The 15700-nt window shown below is 37.6% G+C and overlaps 2 protein-coding genes across 2 annotated transcripts in view; one reads left to right on the plus strand and one right to left on the minus strand.

Moving 5' to 3' along the window:
• The first annotated feature begins 6 nt into the window (after positions 1-6).
• On the plus strand, positions 7-11521 carry LOC141015156 (sulfotransferase 2B1-like). The gene is made up of 7 exons (XM_073489097.1): positions 7-22; positions 2358-2548; positions 7166-7377; positions 8457-8583; positions 8770-8864; positions 8971-9151; positions 9370-11521. The coding sequence occupies exons 2-7, from the start codon at positions 2410-2412 to the stop codon at positions 9477-9479; spliced, it is 864 nt and encodes a 287-aa protein (XP_073345198.1). The 5' UTR covers positions 7-22; positions 2358-2409; the 3' UTR covers positions 9480-11521.
• LOC141015154 (ras-associating and dilute domain-containing protein-like) overlaps positions 10228-15700 on the minus strand; it is a 32399-nt gene continuing 26926 nt past the window's right edge. The window contains exons 13-18 of the mRNA XM_073489094.1: positions 15154-15298; positions 14821-15005; positions 12590-13037; positions 12293-12504; positions 10419-10558; positions 10228-10321 (exon numbers count right to left, since the gene is read on the minus strand). Coding sequence (XP_073345195.1) covers positions 10228-10321; positions 10419-10558; positions 12293-12504; positions 12590-13037; positions 14821-15005; positions 15154-15298 — 1224 coding nt within the window. The remainder of the gene's footprint in view (positions 10322-10418; positions 10559-12292; positions 12505-12589; positions 13038-14820; positions 15006-15153; positions 15299-15700) is intronic.

Consider the following 15700-nt stretch of genomic DNA (forward strand, 5'->3'; position numbering starts at 1 on the left):
AAGTCAACAAACACAACATTTGGTCTGTAACCTACATTTGGAAAACAACTTCTAATAATTTATTGAAAACATTGCCCTATTTTCTTCTTTGAGAATGATTTCAACTGTATTCATGGTTAGTAGAAGAAGTTATATATTCTATATCATATAATCAGAAATGTAATATATTCCATTATGTGGCAAATATATTGAAATACATTTTGAAAAAAAAATCTAAATGCGTTAAAGTTCAAAATTGATCTTCATATTACTTACATATACTATACAATATACAAAACTATGTGTATATACAACGCTGCCAAATATAAATGCATATATAGTCTATGTAGTATTATAACAATCAGATGTTCTCGTCACATTCTCTCTCTTCTTCCTCTTCACTAGAAATGACGCATCTCACTCATTTCAGATGCCTTTCTGCACACAGCCCTCTACGTGCTGGGCAGGTTTGGAAGTATTAGGGGGTGGAGCGTCAGGAGATTGCATACAATGCATCCTGGTACATGTAGACAGGCTGTGCAAGCAGGAAAACTCTAATAACCCAAATTTCTCTTTCAAGACACCATGCACTGGGGATTTAATTGCCTCAATTAACTACATTAACCACCAACACTGATTGGGATATCCACATAAAACATGGCAAATTTCTCCTCTAATGATAATCCTTTTATAATCAAGTGAGTTCCTTTTTTACAATATGTATTTTTTACAATTTCTGAAGCTATAATATAAATCAACTACATTAGCTTACATTGTAATATTTATTCAAATATTTATACAGTTGCTTTTATGTTCCTAATTAAATGCTGAAGGCATTCACACAATTGTTCTTCTTGTTTCATTTTAACACTTGAGATACATTACAATCCACTTAAACAATAAGTTATCAAGTAAAATGAATGACATTTTTTATCTGATTTAATCTACTGCATAAGCACTGGCATTGATACTGACCTTATTAAGCAGATCATGTATTGACCACATGCGACTCAGCATTAAATTAAGTTTTCTGCCTCACAGTCTGGCAATCTTGATCTAAAAACATCTGTCCTTTGTATTTTATTAAAAATATTTACATTTGACAATAATATGTAAACCTACATGTACGGTACACAAACAGTAAGCCCCCCAGTATGTAGGCTATAGTAATATCACAATATGACAAATGTAGGAGTTATAGCACTTTAATCAGAGGAAAAACTATAGGATGCAAGATACACCCTTAGAATTAGGAGGGCCTCAAGGAACACTGGATTTTCAAGAAAACCTGCCTGCTTAGGGGGTTCCTGGAGTTCCTCCGACAGCTCAATTTAGAGGAGAGGTTAGAGGAACTTCAATAACTCAAAAGAAGTACCTGGGGGAATCTTATTGAAAGGGCTCCTGGAGGCTCACAATTGATAAAAGAGGCTACAGAAATCGGTTTGATGTTTAAATTTTCCAACTGTTCATACCCCTGCAGCTGCTCCTTTATAAAAAAAATAAAAGGCAGCAATGCAGTATGTGTGAGCTTTCAACAAACCTTTAAATATTTCACATATTTTATACATTATGGGCATTATCAACTTTTAACCAGGCAATAGGAATTACGCTCTTTGACACTTATTATTTTCACAAGTAGCTCAAATGTAATCATCAACCAAAAGTCTCATGACTACAGAATGAGAGGTAAAACTGGGGCTCAGGTTTAACACAGAATGCCCCTCACACAAACTTTCTAAACCTACTTCTGGTCTCCCACACCACCTAGTGGCTTTAACACAGAATATAACGGGAAAAAAATCCCTAAACTTCTGTCATCAGGATTAATTTCCAACTAGTGACATAAATAATCAGATAGGTTTATGGACATTGGTTAAGAGGCACCTGTGGTAGCAAGGGATAACTGATTTAAACTGCAGCCAGGCCAAATTAAAGTGCCTGTATTCAGGACTAAATAAACGACAAATTAAAGGAATCTAAAAAAAAAATTTCTTTCGATAATTCTGTCCAACATATAGCCTACAGTCGACAAGCACACATTATTTGCACCTCTTACTGCTACGAATGCTGAGATATTTTAGGTGAAGCCTTAACACCATCTAAAACCCACTCAAATATGTGAACCCTTTAATCTGTTTGTGAAAATCCAGACAAAGAAGATTTATTTACATCTCAACAACACTGGACCAGATCTCCTTAAAAAATGTATTATGCTTAATCTGTTCAAATCCATTCCACATTACCCCAGCAAGGTGAAAGATTTTTAAAATTCAGATTTGTGAAACCTTTATTGTGAAAAGACAAAGAAACACTGTCTGTGGCCTACTGAAAAGGTTGGTCCAAATCCCAGTTCCTTACCAGACTTCTGTCAATTACAGGCAAGCAAAAGAGAGAGAAACCAGAAGAGAGTGTGCTCGTTTCTTCCAAACGATGACTGAGGCAGAGTTATACACAGTGTACAAGGGTGTCTATGTGCCCACACTCCTGCACCCCCAGCACAGTCTGAAATACTACGAGGACTTTACTTTTCGCCAAGATGATATCATCGTTGCAACGTATCCAAAGTCAGGTGAGTGTCTCACACTTTCATGATAGGTTTTCTCCCTTTTGTACATGTACGTGATACAAAAGTGAAAACCTGAAAGAGAAATCCAAGCACAACCTATTTGTTAATGGGCCTACCCATTCCCCATTCACTGCTTTCCGCTGGAGCTTGTTTGTTTGCTTGGATCTCCCTGTGTTCGGTGGGCTGTTCGCTTTATTTCAGTGTCACCCAGGCAGAGGTGTGCCAAATGATTATTTAACAAGAAGTCATATCGTCCTCCTAGTTAACCGACTAAAGTACGACTGTAAAATGCCAGGTCAAGCCCGCCTCCACTCCGAAATCACGGTAATGCAGTCCCAGAAAAGAATTCAAAATAAAAGCACCAACCTATGAACGAAATTGGCAATTTCACATGAATTCAGTCAGTCAGTCTGTTAATTAACTGTTGAATTATTTGAACGATTAATTAATTAATTCATTGAGCATTTAAGGAATTAATTCATTGATTATTCACGTAAATCATTTTATCAGCCTAATGCTGATCACATTGAGGCCTTAGCAGATGGAGGCCATGGCATTTCATCTGTGTGAATAATTAGTCCAACGTAAAAATGAACATAATATCAGGAGCTTCTGATGAGGAATTTCAAAACAAAAGCCCACTTAATAGTCAAATATTTTCAATATTTCCCTCACATTCAGATTTACGTTTAAGAAAAACTACCTGTTTTCACAGACTAATTTGACTTCAGATGATAGTACTCCACCTCAGAGAGTCACTCATATAATAACAGGAAGTTCTGATGTGGAATTTCAAAATTAAAACCCTCTAAAATGTCAAATATTTTCAATATTTCCCTTTAAATTCAGATTGATATTTCAAGGAAACTACCTGTTTCCACAAACATATTTTACATCAGACTAATAGCACTCCTCCCCAGAGAGTCACTCATTTAATACAAGGAAGTTCTGGTGTGGAATTTCGAAATTAAAGCCCTCTGAAATTTGAAATATTTTCAATTTCAGACGGCTTTTATTTTGAAATTCCACATCAGAACTTCCTGGTATTTTCAAATCTGAATTTGAGGGAAATATTGAAAATATTTCACATTTCAGAGGGCTTTAATATTGAAAGTCCACATTAGAACTTCCTGATATTACACGAGTGAGTCTCTGAGGTGGGGTACTATCATTCTGAACTGAAATTAGTTTGTGGAAACAGGTAGTTTCGTTGAAATATCAATCTGAATTTAAAGGGAAATATTGAAAATATTTGACATTTCAGAGGGCTTTAATTTTGAAATTCCACATCAGAACTTCCTGTTATTATATGGGTGACTCTCTGAGGTGGAGTACTATCATTCTGAATTAAAATTAGTCTGTGGAAACAGGTAGTTTCCTCCTAATACTAATCTGAATTAAGAGAGAAATATTGGAGATATTTTTAATTTAAGAGGGCTTTAATTTTGAAATTCCACATCAGAACTTCCTGATATTATATGAGTGTAACTCTGAGGTGGACCACTAGCAGTCTGAACTGAAATTAGTCTGTGGAAACAGGTAGTGTCCTTTTAATGTAAATCTGAATTCATATGGAAATATTGACCTTTTTTATACTTTTAAGAGGGCTTTTATTTTGAAATTCCACATCAGAACGTCCTGGTATTATCTGAGTGAAACTCTGAGGTGGAGTACTATCATTCTGAATTAAAATTAGTCTGTGGAAACAGGTAGTTTTCCTTTAATGTAAATCTGAATGTGAGGGAAATATTGAAAATATTTGACTATTAAGTGGGCTTTTGTTTTGAAATTCCTCATCAGAAGCTCCTGATATTATGTTTATTTTTACGTTGGACTAATTATTCACACAGATGAAATGCCATGGCCTCCATCGGCTAAGGCTTCAATGTGATTGGAATTAGGCTGATAAAATGATTTACGTGAATAATCAATGAATGAATTCCGTATATGCTCGATTAATTAATTAACAAATCATTCAATTAATTCATCAATTAATTAACTGACTGACTGACTGAATTAATGTGAAATTGCAAATTGCATTCATAGATCAGTGCTTTTATTTTGAATTCTGTTCTTACACTGCATTACTGTAATATATAGTATATACAGGCACCACAAAATAACTGGGGTCTAGTTTGACCGGGGTTTTCGGAGTGGAGGTAAAAAAAATAAATAGTATACTATTTAGGTGAATATTTTGGTGAACAGATTCCCATGCGTGCCTCAGTTTTGTATTTTATCTCATATGTATGTATTTTTGTTTTGGATAATTCATTTGCAGGCACTGTAATTAGATCTAAAGCTTTCCTCCTGCCTCGCTCTTCTTCCTACCCAGTCTTCCTCCTCTCCTTCTTCTCTGTCTGTCCGACTCTACTGTAGTCATTATTCCATATTAGCAACAGCTTAAATTTGAAAAAACCTTGCCAGGAAAAGAGAAAAATATGAAATGTAAAAATACTAAAATACACTGGAGGGGGGCTTTAAAGGCAAGGACAACCACTCAAATATTAAAACAGGACAGCAAAGTACATATGAAACAGGACAAAATCCAAAAGGGGGTGCTAGGGTGCCATCCAACCTGTCCCACATGACAAAGAATCATATAGACCTTCATTGAATAAGACTTTATATTTTAAATGAGCAAGCTAAATATTACACAGTAAGAGAGTAACATGTTTAATACGCAATAAAAATACCCAGATTAAAAATGTTTTACGTTGTGTAAAGTTACTGAGAGGTGAGGTAGGCCTATTTCCGGGCCGGGCGCAAAAATCTTTGGCCATAGCTCCTCGTTATAATTTGTACATGTGCATGTACAAAGCAAAGTAGGCTACATATAAAACAGGACAATGATACCCAAAACATACATTAAAACGGGACAGCAAGACTACATATAAAACACTTAAAAGCAAGGGAAACAATACTGTAGGCCAGTGATCTTCATTATTTTTTCCATGAAAGCCACGCTAGCAGGACAAAGTCAATAGGAGAGCGACTTTTACCACAAAGCACCAAAAGCCACCCCAAACATTAAGCACCTGCCTACTAATTTGTCATTCCACAACAAACAGTATTTAATGCAGCCAATACAATCCTAATTAAAAACAGGCATACCTTAATACTGGGATGAGCAGTGGTGGTCCTAGCTTGCATGATGCCCTGGGCGAACCTCACCTTCAGCGCCCCCCCCAAATAAAAAGACAGAAAAAAAAACCTCATACACAAAATAACTTTTTACTAAACTAATATTCACAATATTATTGTACAATATCAGTCTGTTGTTGCGAGCACCATCTTCTTCGCTGTGGTGTCTTGGGGTGCGGGCATCAAAGCAAAGGACGCTAACAGACTGAACAAACTCATCAAGAAGGCAGAGTCTGTTGTTGGCTTTAAGCTTGTCAACCTGGAGGAGGTGGTGAAGGACAGGGTGCTGGCAAAACTGCTGGCAATCATGGACAATGTCTCTCACCCCCTCCACAAAACTCTGGACAAGCTTAAGAGCAGCTTCAGCAACAGACTCATTCAACCCCGCTGCCTAAAGGAACGGCACAGGAAATCATTCCTACCTGGTGCCATCAGACTTTATAACGCTCACTCCATAACACACAAGTGATGCTCTTTAAATGCTCCAGAGGTCTGCCAAACTGGCAACACTGCAGTGAGTTCGGGTAGGTCTGAGCTGGTTCCATGTTTGTAGCCTATACTGCCATCTTATCTATGAATAGCTTAGCTGTTTTGAGTATTTTTATGTGTATTGGCTGCGTTATATAAATATTAGCTGCCATGCAAGCCACAAATTAAACCTTGGCGAGCCACATGAGGCTCTTGAGCCACACAACGAGTAACACTGTTGTAGGCTATAACTAGCAAAGCACATATGTATCCCTTAAAAGCAAGGAGCAGGCCCGGTTCGACTCAACTAGACAAATTAAAGCTGTTGATGGAAAAACAAATCGGCACAGCTCGGTTTGCCAAAAGTGCTAGTGGACACATGACCACTGAGCAGAACAGCACAGGAGTTGGGAGTAATTTAAACTTAAGATTTGGAGAAACAGAGACCCCTTTGATTAAATGCCTGCTATCGATAATGCATCAAACATTAACGTTAAAAAAGTAACTAACTAAGAGTTTCAAATGGAATTCATCTTTATATCTTAAATGACACAAAAAGATTCATTCCTATAAAAACAAAATTGTTAAATGATTGTATTTCATGTTAATTTGCCTTCAGGACAGATGGAATTGTAACTTTAAAAAAGTGAGAACACAGAACTTTCATCACCACATTTATCATTAATGGTTATAACAACTTTTGCATGGCTCATGAATAGAGTAAGAGAACAGGGCTGTGTAAAATTTAAAACCATTAAAAAGAAGAAAAAAGTTGCCCTCAGATACCCTCCTTGTTGATTTTGGTGGTTTATTTTTGCTGTATACTTTTCATTAAGTGTACAATTCATGAGTGGCATTCTTTTCTATAGTGTTTGTTGTACAGTAACACCGTAGTAGCTTTCATTTTGGAGTGCCAAAGTAAGAGTAAATCCGAAATTAAATAGAAACAATGAGCATTAGTCATTAGTGTAACTATACACTTCTGAAACCTCTTGTTTCCTTTGGTAGGTACAACCTGGATGCAGGAGATTGCTCCTCTGATCATGAGTGGAGGTGATCCAGCTTCTGTTGACACTCTTCCTAACTGGGACCGTGTTCCATGGCTGGAGGAACAACGGTCCTGCGTCCTAAACCTTGAACAGCGGCCGTCCCCACGCATGTTTGCTACACACTATCACTACAACATGATGCCACCATCCTTCTTTGAAGCCAAGCCAAAGGTAAATCTATATGAGACAGAAGTCAATGGTATAAATCCAACTATAACTACTAACTACTAACTAGCAACTACTTAGCTCTGTCAGCCTCTTCCTCCTTCAGTAACTCTTTATGGAAGGAATCATGCACAATCTTGAGAACAACATCTCAGAGAAGTAATTTGAGTCCTACCACCAGTCAGCAAAGGGTTTGTATGTGCCAGATATATAATGTATGAACAAACATAAAGCCCCTATTTAGGGATTATTATTATGTGTGAAGCTTCCATTGCATGAAAATGAATTATCAGAATACAAACAACATCATATCATGACTAATATGACCCATGACTGATGGAATATTACGAGCATTACCATAGAAAACCCCCTTAGCTGTGAGAGCTGTGCGCATTTACGCACGAGGCATAGCAGCTTAACTTCATCGCTAATTTAAATCTCCTGACACGCGGACAAGATCTAATGTAATGTGATGTATGTTCCGTGTTCTTTTACGCATCCAAAAGGTCACACATACACACACTAGGTTCATATAGCAAGTAAAGCAGCCATCCTGATAAATCCTGTGCTCCATCAGAGTTGTCTAAAAATATTTAAATCAGAAGATAAAAGTTTATAATTTTGTTTCATGGTTGTGAAAATATTACTGACCAAAATAGAGAATTATGTCAAATAAATAAATAAATTCATTACAGCATATTAAATAACCTAATATCAAGATAACAACTTAAACATAAACTTATACTGTGCAAAAGTTTGGTTTCGTCTTCACTGAGTGTAGTCATGTGCTGCATATTTTTTATCTCACCCCAGACTGACAGCAATTTTTGCCTGAAAAAAACATTTAAAAATACACATACTGCAGCCCTGCACTTTGGTTCAACAGCAGTTAACTCTAGTCAGGAATCTTGAATCTCAAAAAAATAAAGTGGTTATCATGCTATAAGAAGACAAGGTGGCTGCAATAAAAAGGGGCCCCAAAGCAGATTGAAATGTCACGTATCACACAGCATGTTTGAAGACTGAAAAGGGTTCAATGTTCAGAACTCTATAAATGATTAATGCATGTCATATCATCATTTCAGGTCATCTATGTCATGAGGAACCCGAGAGATGTATTTACATCTTCCTTTCACTATTATGGGATGGCATCGTACCTGGTAAACCCTGGCTCACAGAGCGAGTTCCTCCGCAAGTTCCTTGATGGAAAAGGTTGTTCTCACTGTTCAATGTACAGTATTTATTTCTAATTCAATACACAGGAACCCTCAACTGAACTGTATTTTATAAACCAGCTACGGTCATTCACCTGCTAACCAGATTTAAAACAGGCGGTGAAGTTCAGTGCAATGACTTACTTAACATAATGGAATGATTATGACTTTCTTTCCCTTCTAGTTATGTTCGGCTCATGGTTTGATCATGTAAAGAGCTGGCTGAATGCTGAGGATAAAGAGCGCATAATGTACATCTCCTATGAAGAGATGATAATGGTAAGATGTAGCAGTAATCTACAAAACTGCCAAACATCACGAGTAAACACAGTCAATACTGTGAGGATAATTGCAGGTATATGAGATGTGTGTCTGTGTGTTGCAGGACCTGAAGGACTCAGTGTCAAGAATTTCTCAGTTCTTGGGGAAATCTTGGGATGCTGAGGTGATCGAGAAGATAGCAGACCGATGTCTGTTCAAGAACATGAAGCAGAACAAAATGTCAAACTACTCTACAGTTCCTCGTGAGTTCATGGACCAGACAAAGACTGAATTTCTCAGGAAAGGTGAGTTAAAAAAAAACAAACATTGTTATTGGCTGCAATATATAGAGACAGATGACATTTACTGGGAATGGCTAACTATACAATACCACTTTACACACACTTAATACAATGTAGCAAATTACATACTGTATTTCTAGTCAAGAAAACCATCATTTAAAATAGGCACACACACCATTTTTTCAGCTTTATTATGATTTCTCTTGCATGTTGTGTTTCAGGAATTGCCGGAGACTGGAAAAACCAATTAACCGTGGCAGAAGCAGAGATCTTTGATGCAGTTTACAAAGACCAAATGAAAGATTTCAAACATAAATTCATATGGGATTAAGAAATGAAAAAAAAGAATAATCTGACTCAGCTTCATAGAGTGACTTATAAAACACCAAATGACTTGCTTTGACGAATATCATTCTTCTTAGCAGACAGATTACAGACAATAAACTTGCCATATAATATTCCTCACTCTCGCAGCTGTAGTGAAGTTAGCGAGCAGCGTATTGATGGAGTCCCATTCTTTTGATCATTATCTTTAACCATTAGTAATACCACAAAATAATAGACAAAGTGGGTTTATGCATAGTTCTCCTTGTTGCATTTAATGTTGCTTAAAATATGACCTGAATGATAGACTACCTGTGACTTGACCTACCTGTTATCAGTAAGCTGTTATTAGTTCATCGGTCCACTCAGCCACCTTTCATATTATTGTTTCTGTTGTATTCATTGAAAGTTTTACAACATGTCTTTAAAGGTTTTATTGTGACAAATATTATGAATTAATATTTTTCTCACTGGACAAAGATCTGAAGGATATTAAACTATGTGTATTATACAACACTACCCTATATAAAACCAGTAAACTGTATACGTATGTAGTATTATATCAATGAAAACTAAGATGTTCTCTTCACATTTTTCCTCTTCTTCCCCTTTACTGACAATGACGTAGCCAACACTGATTGGGATATCCACATAAAACATGGTGAATTTCTCTGTTAAGGTCCATATGCTGAACTGGAATGTTCAACAAGCTCCATCTTTAAATCTGGTTCAAAACCAGAAGAGAAAAAACGCTGTCAGCATTGAGCCTGTATAGCCTTAGCCATCCAGTCAGATCTGGCCACCAGTAACCTCAGTCTATCGCCTGATGACTGGATCAGCTCCTTTCCACTGACAAGAGACAAAGAGGTGGAAGAGGTGTAAAAACAATCTGTTAAATTAGATTTTACACATGAGATGCTCAGATTTTGACTGAAATCATTCTTACCTCTGGTAGTCAAGTCCAACAACACTGATTCCGTTAACAGCCAGGATCCTGTCTCCTGGTGCTAGTTTCTCACACCGGGCCGCAGGAGAGTCTGGGACCACCGCACGGATGAAGATGCCTTTCACCCTCAAGGAAGTGTCCTGTAAGATGATGTCAAATGTCAAGGACTCACTGACAGATTTTGTAGTCAGAAGCAAACAAGACTTGCTGAAACTGTGATGATCCTAGAATCAGTATTATGCAGAGAAATTGGTGGAGTGTGTCTAAAGAATGGACTTATTATTAATTAAAAGAACACAAAAGAAATCATTTTTGGTCTTCCAGTGTCTAATTACCAACAACACAGAACAAATCGTGTTTATTCATTAATCCAGTCCCTAATGGAGACATGAAAGTAGATAGAAAGTTTGCCAGGCTGCCACGGCTGGAAGACAGAATTACATAAGTTATAAGGAACCAATCTAAACACTAATGGTGTCATTACTCCATACCTATTCCATTGTCAAATCAACATTTAATTATTAACCAGACTAAAAAGATTGTAGGTCAAAGGCTTGAGTCAAGTTTTCAGACTGCACATACTATAAGAATGTTGTGTTTGGCTGGTAATATTACATCAGACCCGTCTCATATTTTATTTCAAGACTATTAGCATTTGCCATTAAACACAAGATTCAGTGTCCCGCAGGCTGAAAAGGCTGCAGAACTCTTTCGTTCCTCAGTCTTTCAAACTATTAAACTAGAATTTGGGCCTCGGTGTTCCTCTGGAGACTTAGCACTGAATGTAAAAGGGAGCACTTACATAAAAATGTTCTGGTAATAAAGTAAAATATATCATCAAAACAAACAAACCAAACCCTTAGTGTTTTGGTAAAACTATTGCCACACACCTAACAGACCGACGTCTGGTAGTCCAGTCCTGTATTATATATCAACTAAATCAGAAATGTCAAGGTTCTTTTAGTACACAGTTGCCATTTGATTGGGTATTGTTAAGACTGTTTCATTTATCATAGTTGATTTTAACATCTCTGTACCTCTATTCAGAGTAATGACTTGTACCTGTCTGGATATCATTTACAATAAAGTATGTGCAAAACAGAGACAGCAAATGATTCATTTTGCACCACAAAACAAGTACTGGATACCATTTCAGAACTGCAGAATTTGTATATGAGATGTATTAGAACAAAATTGAAGAAGTCAATTTGTCCACCAATATGGAGAATAAACTGAAGAAACATGCTTAATGAGAGATGGCATTGAGTTACAGAAGCTACTGGAACAGCGGCTAGCCCTGATTTAACATCATGACATTAGTGTGCTGTAGAGTGTTAGCCTTTCCTGACAGACTTAAGTTGCAAACTATTCTAACTCTAACTTTACAACTGGTAGACTGATCAATTCTAGTAAAGTGAGTATAGTATAGTGTAGTAGGGAGCTCAGTGGTGGTGTCGTTGAAGTCATTCGACCGCAATGTAGTTCATTTATAGCCGAACATTAGCTTTTTACGATCTTTAATGCTTCAAAAATGATAAAAGTGGTGTTCATCTGTGAAGATTATCTAGCTGAACAAAATGTGCATCATACATTTGTTTTGCGTGTTTCCCACAGAGCTTATTTTCTGCAATAATCCAAAATCCAATGGAAAAATCCCATAGGGTTTAGGGAACTAGGCTGATGCTAACTTCAGGCTTAGCCTGCAAAAATACAACATGTCTGCAGCGCTCTAAAGAAGGCAACATCCAAAAAAACATACAGAAATGTAAAGGGTAACTTAATACTAGGCTGAAAGGTACTATTCTTCTAGTTGGAAGTTTCAGGTGTGTTGCGTCATTAACTATGATTTACGAGGTCACGTCTTTTTCACTTACCCTTGTATCAACGAGAGCGAGACCAACTCCTCTTTCACCTCTCTCCAGCTCCAAGCTAAAAAGCTCATCGTTATTGACCTCATAAAGGTCATTCGTCTCTTCCTCCTCCTGCTCCCCCTCTTCCTCTTTTAGTTCAGCAAATCCTTTCATGCTTGGACAATCTGATTTCATGTCTACTTTCAGGGCAGCCAGACATTCAAACACTAATCCACCTAAGGATGAAATAAAGGACATGTTATTTTTTTCTTTTACTGGAGACAAACAAATAAAACCATGAATGGTATTGTATTACTATACCTTCATCATGTGCATCTACACCAGAGGACCATGAAGGCGATTCACTGTCACCCTTCATCCATTTATTCTGGTATGCTTTTACCAAATCAACAGAATCTATGATGTGGGGGGTGTTGGGTGGGGTGAGGAGACAGGAGGGGTCCAGAGCTGACGTCCTCATCTCACTGGTCTCAGTCTCTCTGGTTTGCAGCTCTGGAGTTCTTAGATTTTGGGACAAAAGAAGGGCACTACAGGAGTTGAACTCATTCAGGTACTGGATGGAGGAAGGAGAGGGTGGTGATGGGGGCGATCGAGATAAGGCACCAGAGGTAGCAGAAGGGGACGGGCACTCATGGCCGGCAGCTTGAGATAAAACCACCTTAACCGGCAGTGTATCCAAGGTGTCCAGACTGGTTTGTGGAAGATTATCCATTTTAGCCAGTTTGGCCTCCATGGTAATAGTTCCACCCTGGTAGACAAATGGCATGAGAACAATTAGGAGCAATCAATCAATCAAGAGCACATTTGAACTTTTCTGCTTCTGGTACTTTGTTTTTGATACTTTTAAACACGTAAAAGGAAAGCAGTGTGAATTGGTGGAGTAATAGTTCAGTTTAGGTTAATTTTGAGAATACACTTGTTTTCTCTCAAGAGTTAGATGAGAATATCAATACCACTCTTATAAATGTCCATTGAACATGAAACTATGTGCTAAAGGTAAAGCTACCCTGGCTCTGTCGAAAGTTTAAAAAGAAGAGTAATTAGAAACGTTTTTGATGGAAGTTGTATTAAGTGATTTCAACCCCCTTAAGAGAAGCACATTAAGTAGTAAACACAACAATGACCCATAATTAAGTAGATTACATGTGGTTGTGGCACTACAAGTAGCCCCTGTAACATACACAAAGTCATTGTGATTTTTTAAAAAAAAGAAAAGACAATAGTAGCTGCTTGAAAGCTAGTGTTCAGTGTTCTAGTATCCAAAAGACACCATGGCAGACAGTGATGGAAATGTTAACTTTAACACAAGCATTTGCGATGTGATAGTGATGCCGGCCTGTCGTTAAGTCTACCTTATTTGTCCAGACTAAAATATCTCAACAACTATTGGCTGGATTGCTATGAAGTTTTGAACAGATATTCATGATCTGCAGAGAATGAACCCAAATGACTTTGATGTACCCCTGACATTTTCTGTAGCGCCACCATGATGTTGACATTTGTGGATTTGAAAGAAGTGTCTCAACAACTATTGGACGGACCGCCATCGAATTTGGTGCACACATTCCTGTTCCCCTTCAGAAGGAATTGTAATTACTTTTGTAAAGCGTTTACTCGTCTAGTACTAGTTGTTAATCAGCAATTGTTAGCATGCATTAATCTTAAGTAAGTTGATCATGCCAAACATTATATATGGTAAACATCAGCATGTTAGCATTGTCACTGTAACCAATCACTTTAGAATTTCACTCAAAGCACCACTGTGCCTATTTATAGCATGAACGTATAATTAGACCTGGATACAGTATTGGAGGAAGAGCCCCGTTTATTCCTATGAAAGCTACTCACTGGAGCATGAAGCCAAAATAGCTCGACCTCCCGGCAATAAAAATAGCTGGATCTTCCGCGTTGTGGGGCCCATGGGAGTGCGCACCAGAGACTTCTGCTGACTGAGCTGGCTAACATCCAGTTTAGCACCCAGCTAACTCGAACAGAGTTTAAAGGATTTAATCTTGCGGCTCTTCTAGACTTAATCTAAGTTTTTTTTGACTGAATGGCTGAAATTATGATAGTCAAATGAGTCATTTCGCAGGGATTTCTCTTCCTCCTGCTCATGCAGTAAAAAAAATTATAATAATTTTCTGGTATCCCTGCTCACTTTATCCAGTCAGGACGAAGAACTAAAGAAGGAGGGAGGGAGGGAATTGCCAACTGCAAAATGGACAGGAAGTTAGCTAAAACGAACACTTACAGCACCTTTAAGCTCTCTGATGGAGTGATGCGTGGTAGAAATACACCTATATGCCAGGTCTTTAAAAGAGGAAGGAGAAACAGGTCTTGCAGTTTTTATTCAGAACTTTTATTTCATTCAAAGTTTCCATCAACTTCTTTTGTGCCAATTTTTTACTTTGGAACTTTGGCCAAGCACCTCATATTTACTTACAATTTTCAGGATCATTTGTAGTCAGTTCAGTACACTTTGTCATGTATTATGTGAAACTCAAAAGGCATTTATGACATTTATTTTATACCTTTTGTTCTTCTGTAGCTGTGACCTCATTGGACGTTGAGTCTGAATGCGTGGAAATGAACTCTTTAAATTTGTCCAGCTCTTCTAGCAGGTCCAAATCTGTTACCTCTTTTCCCAGTTCAAACTGGTAACCCCCATCTGGCATCACCAGAGGATGGAGGGTGTCAAAACTCTCCAGGACATCAGCTGAGGGAGGATGAGCCATATTGCAAAAAAGAAAATTACAATTAATTTAAGAATAAATCATGTCTGGGAATCTTGCATATTATCCTATTTCTAATTAGTATTATGAATTAAGGCAGGAATAAAGCTGACCAGTATGTTGACCTCTCACCGGTTTTCTGTGCTGCAGCCTGCTCATGAACAGATGGACTCCAGGTGTGTGTGCACGGAGATGCTGGGCTGTAAAGACTCAGCAGGTGGTTCAGCTGGGCCGGACTCAGGGCAGGGTAGTCAGACCGCAAGGACACCCAAGATGTCTACACACATCCACACACACACAGATCAACCGTTCAGTATATTAGTTTTCAGTTATACAAATACATTTTTGCATCAGAGAGACAAAACAAGGAAAATAATTTACTATTTGAAAAGAGAGGCAAACATGTATACTTTACTTGAGAGACATGGTATGTGTTCCTACGGTAAATTATAATGCCCTTAATTAAAAATAACTTCATTCAGATAGAAAAAAAAAAAAAAAGATCCAATCTTCATTCTTCTTCATTTTGTGACCTTCCCCACTGCCAAGCTTGCTCTGTTTTTTCAAGTCTGCAGGGCTGGACTTGAAGGCAGCACAGGGGCATGAGCCCAGTCTGAACCCTCACATCACTTTATTCTCTATAATTGTTTTGCAAATAAATGTAAATTTTCTGCATTTT

This window comes from Pagrus major, chromosome 20, assembly GCF_040436345.1.
Source record: "Pagrus major chromosome 20, Pma_NU_1.0".
Lineage (NCBI taxonomy): Eukaryota > Metazoa > Chordata > Actinopteri > Spariformes > Sparidae > Pagrus > Pagrus major.

Coding starts and splice junctions, on each gene's coding strand:
- LOC141015156 (XM_073489097.1), top strand. CDS start 2,410: ATGACTGAGGCAGAGTTATACACAGTGTACAAGGGTGTCTATGTGCCC. Junction 8,584..8,769: donor CAAGTTCCTTGATGGAAAAG/GTTGTTCTCACT, acceptor TTTCCCTTCTAG/TTATGTTCGGCTCATGGTTT. Junction 8,865..8,970: donor CCTATGAAGAGATGATAATG/GTAAGATGTAGC, acceptor TGTGTGTTGCAG/GACCTGAAGGACTCAGTGTC.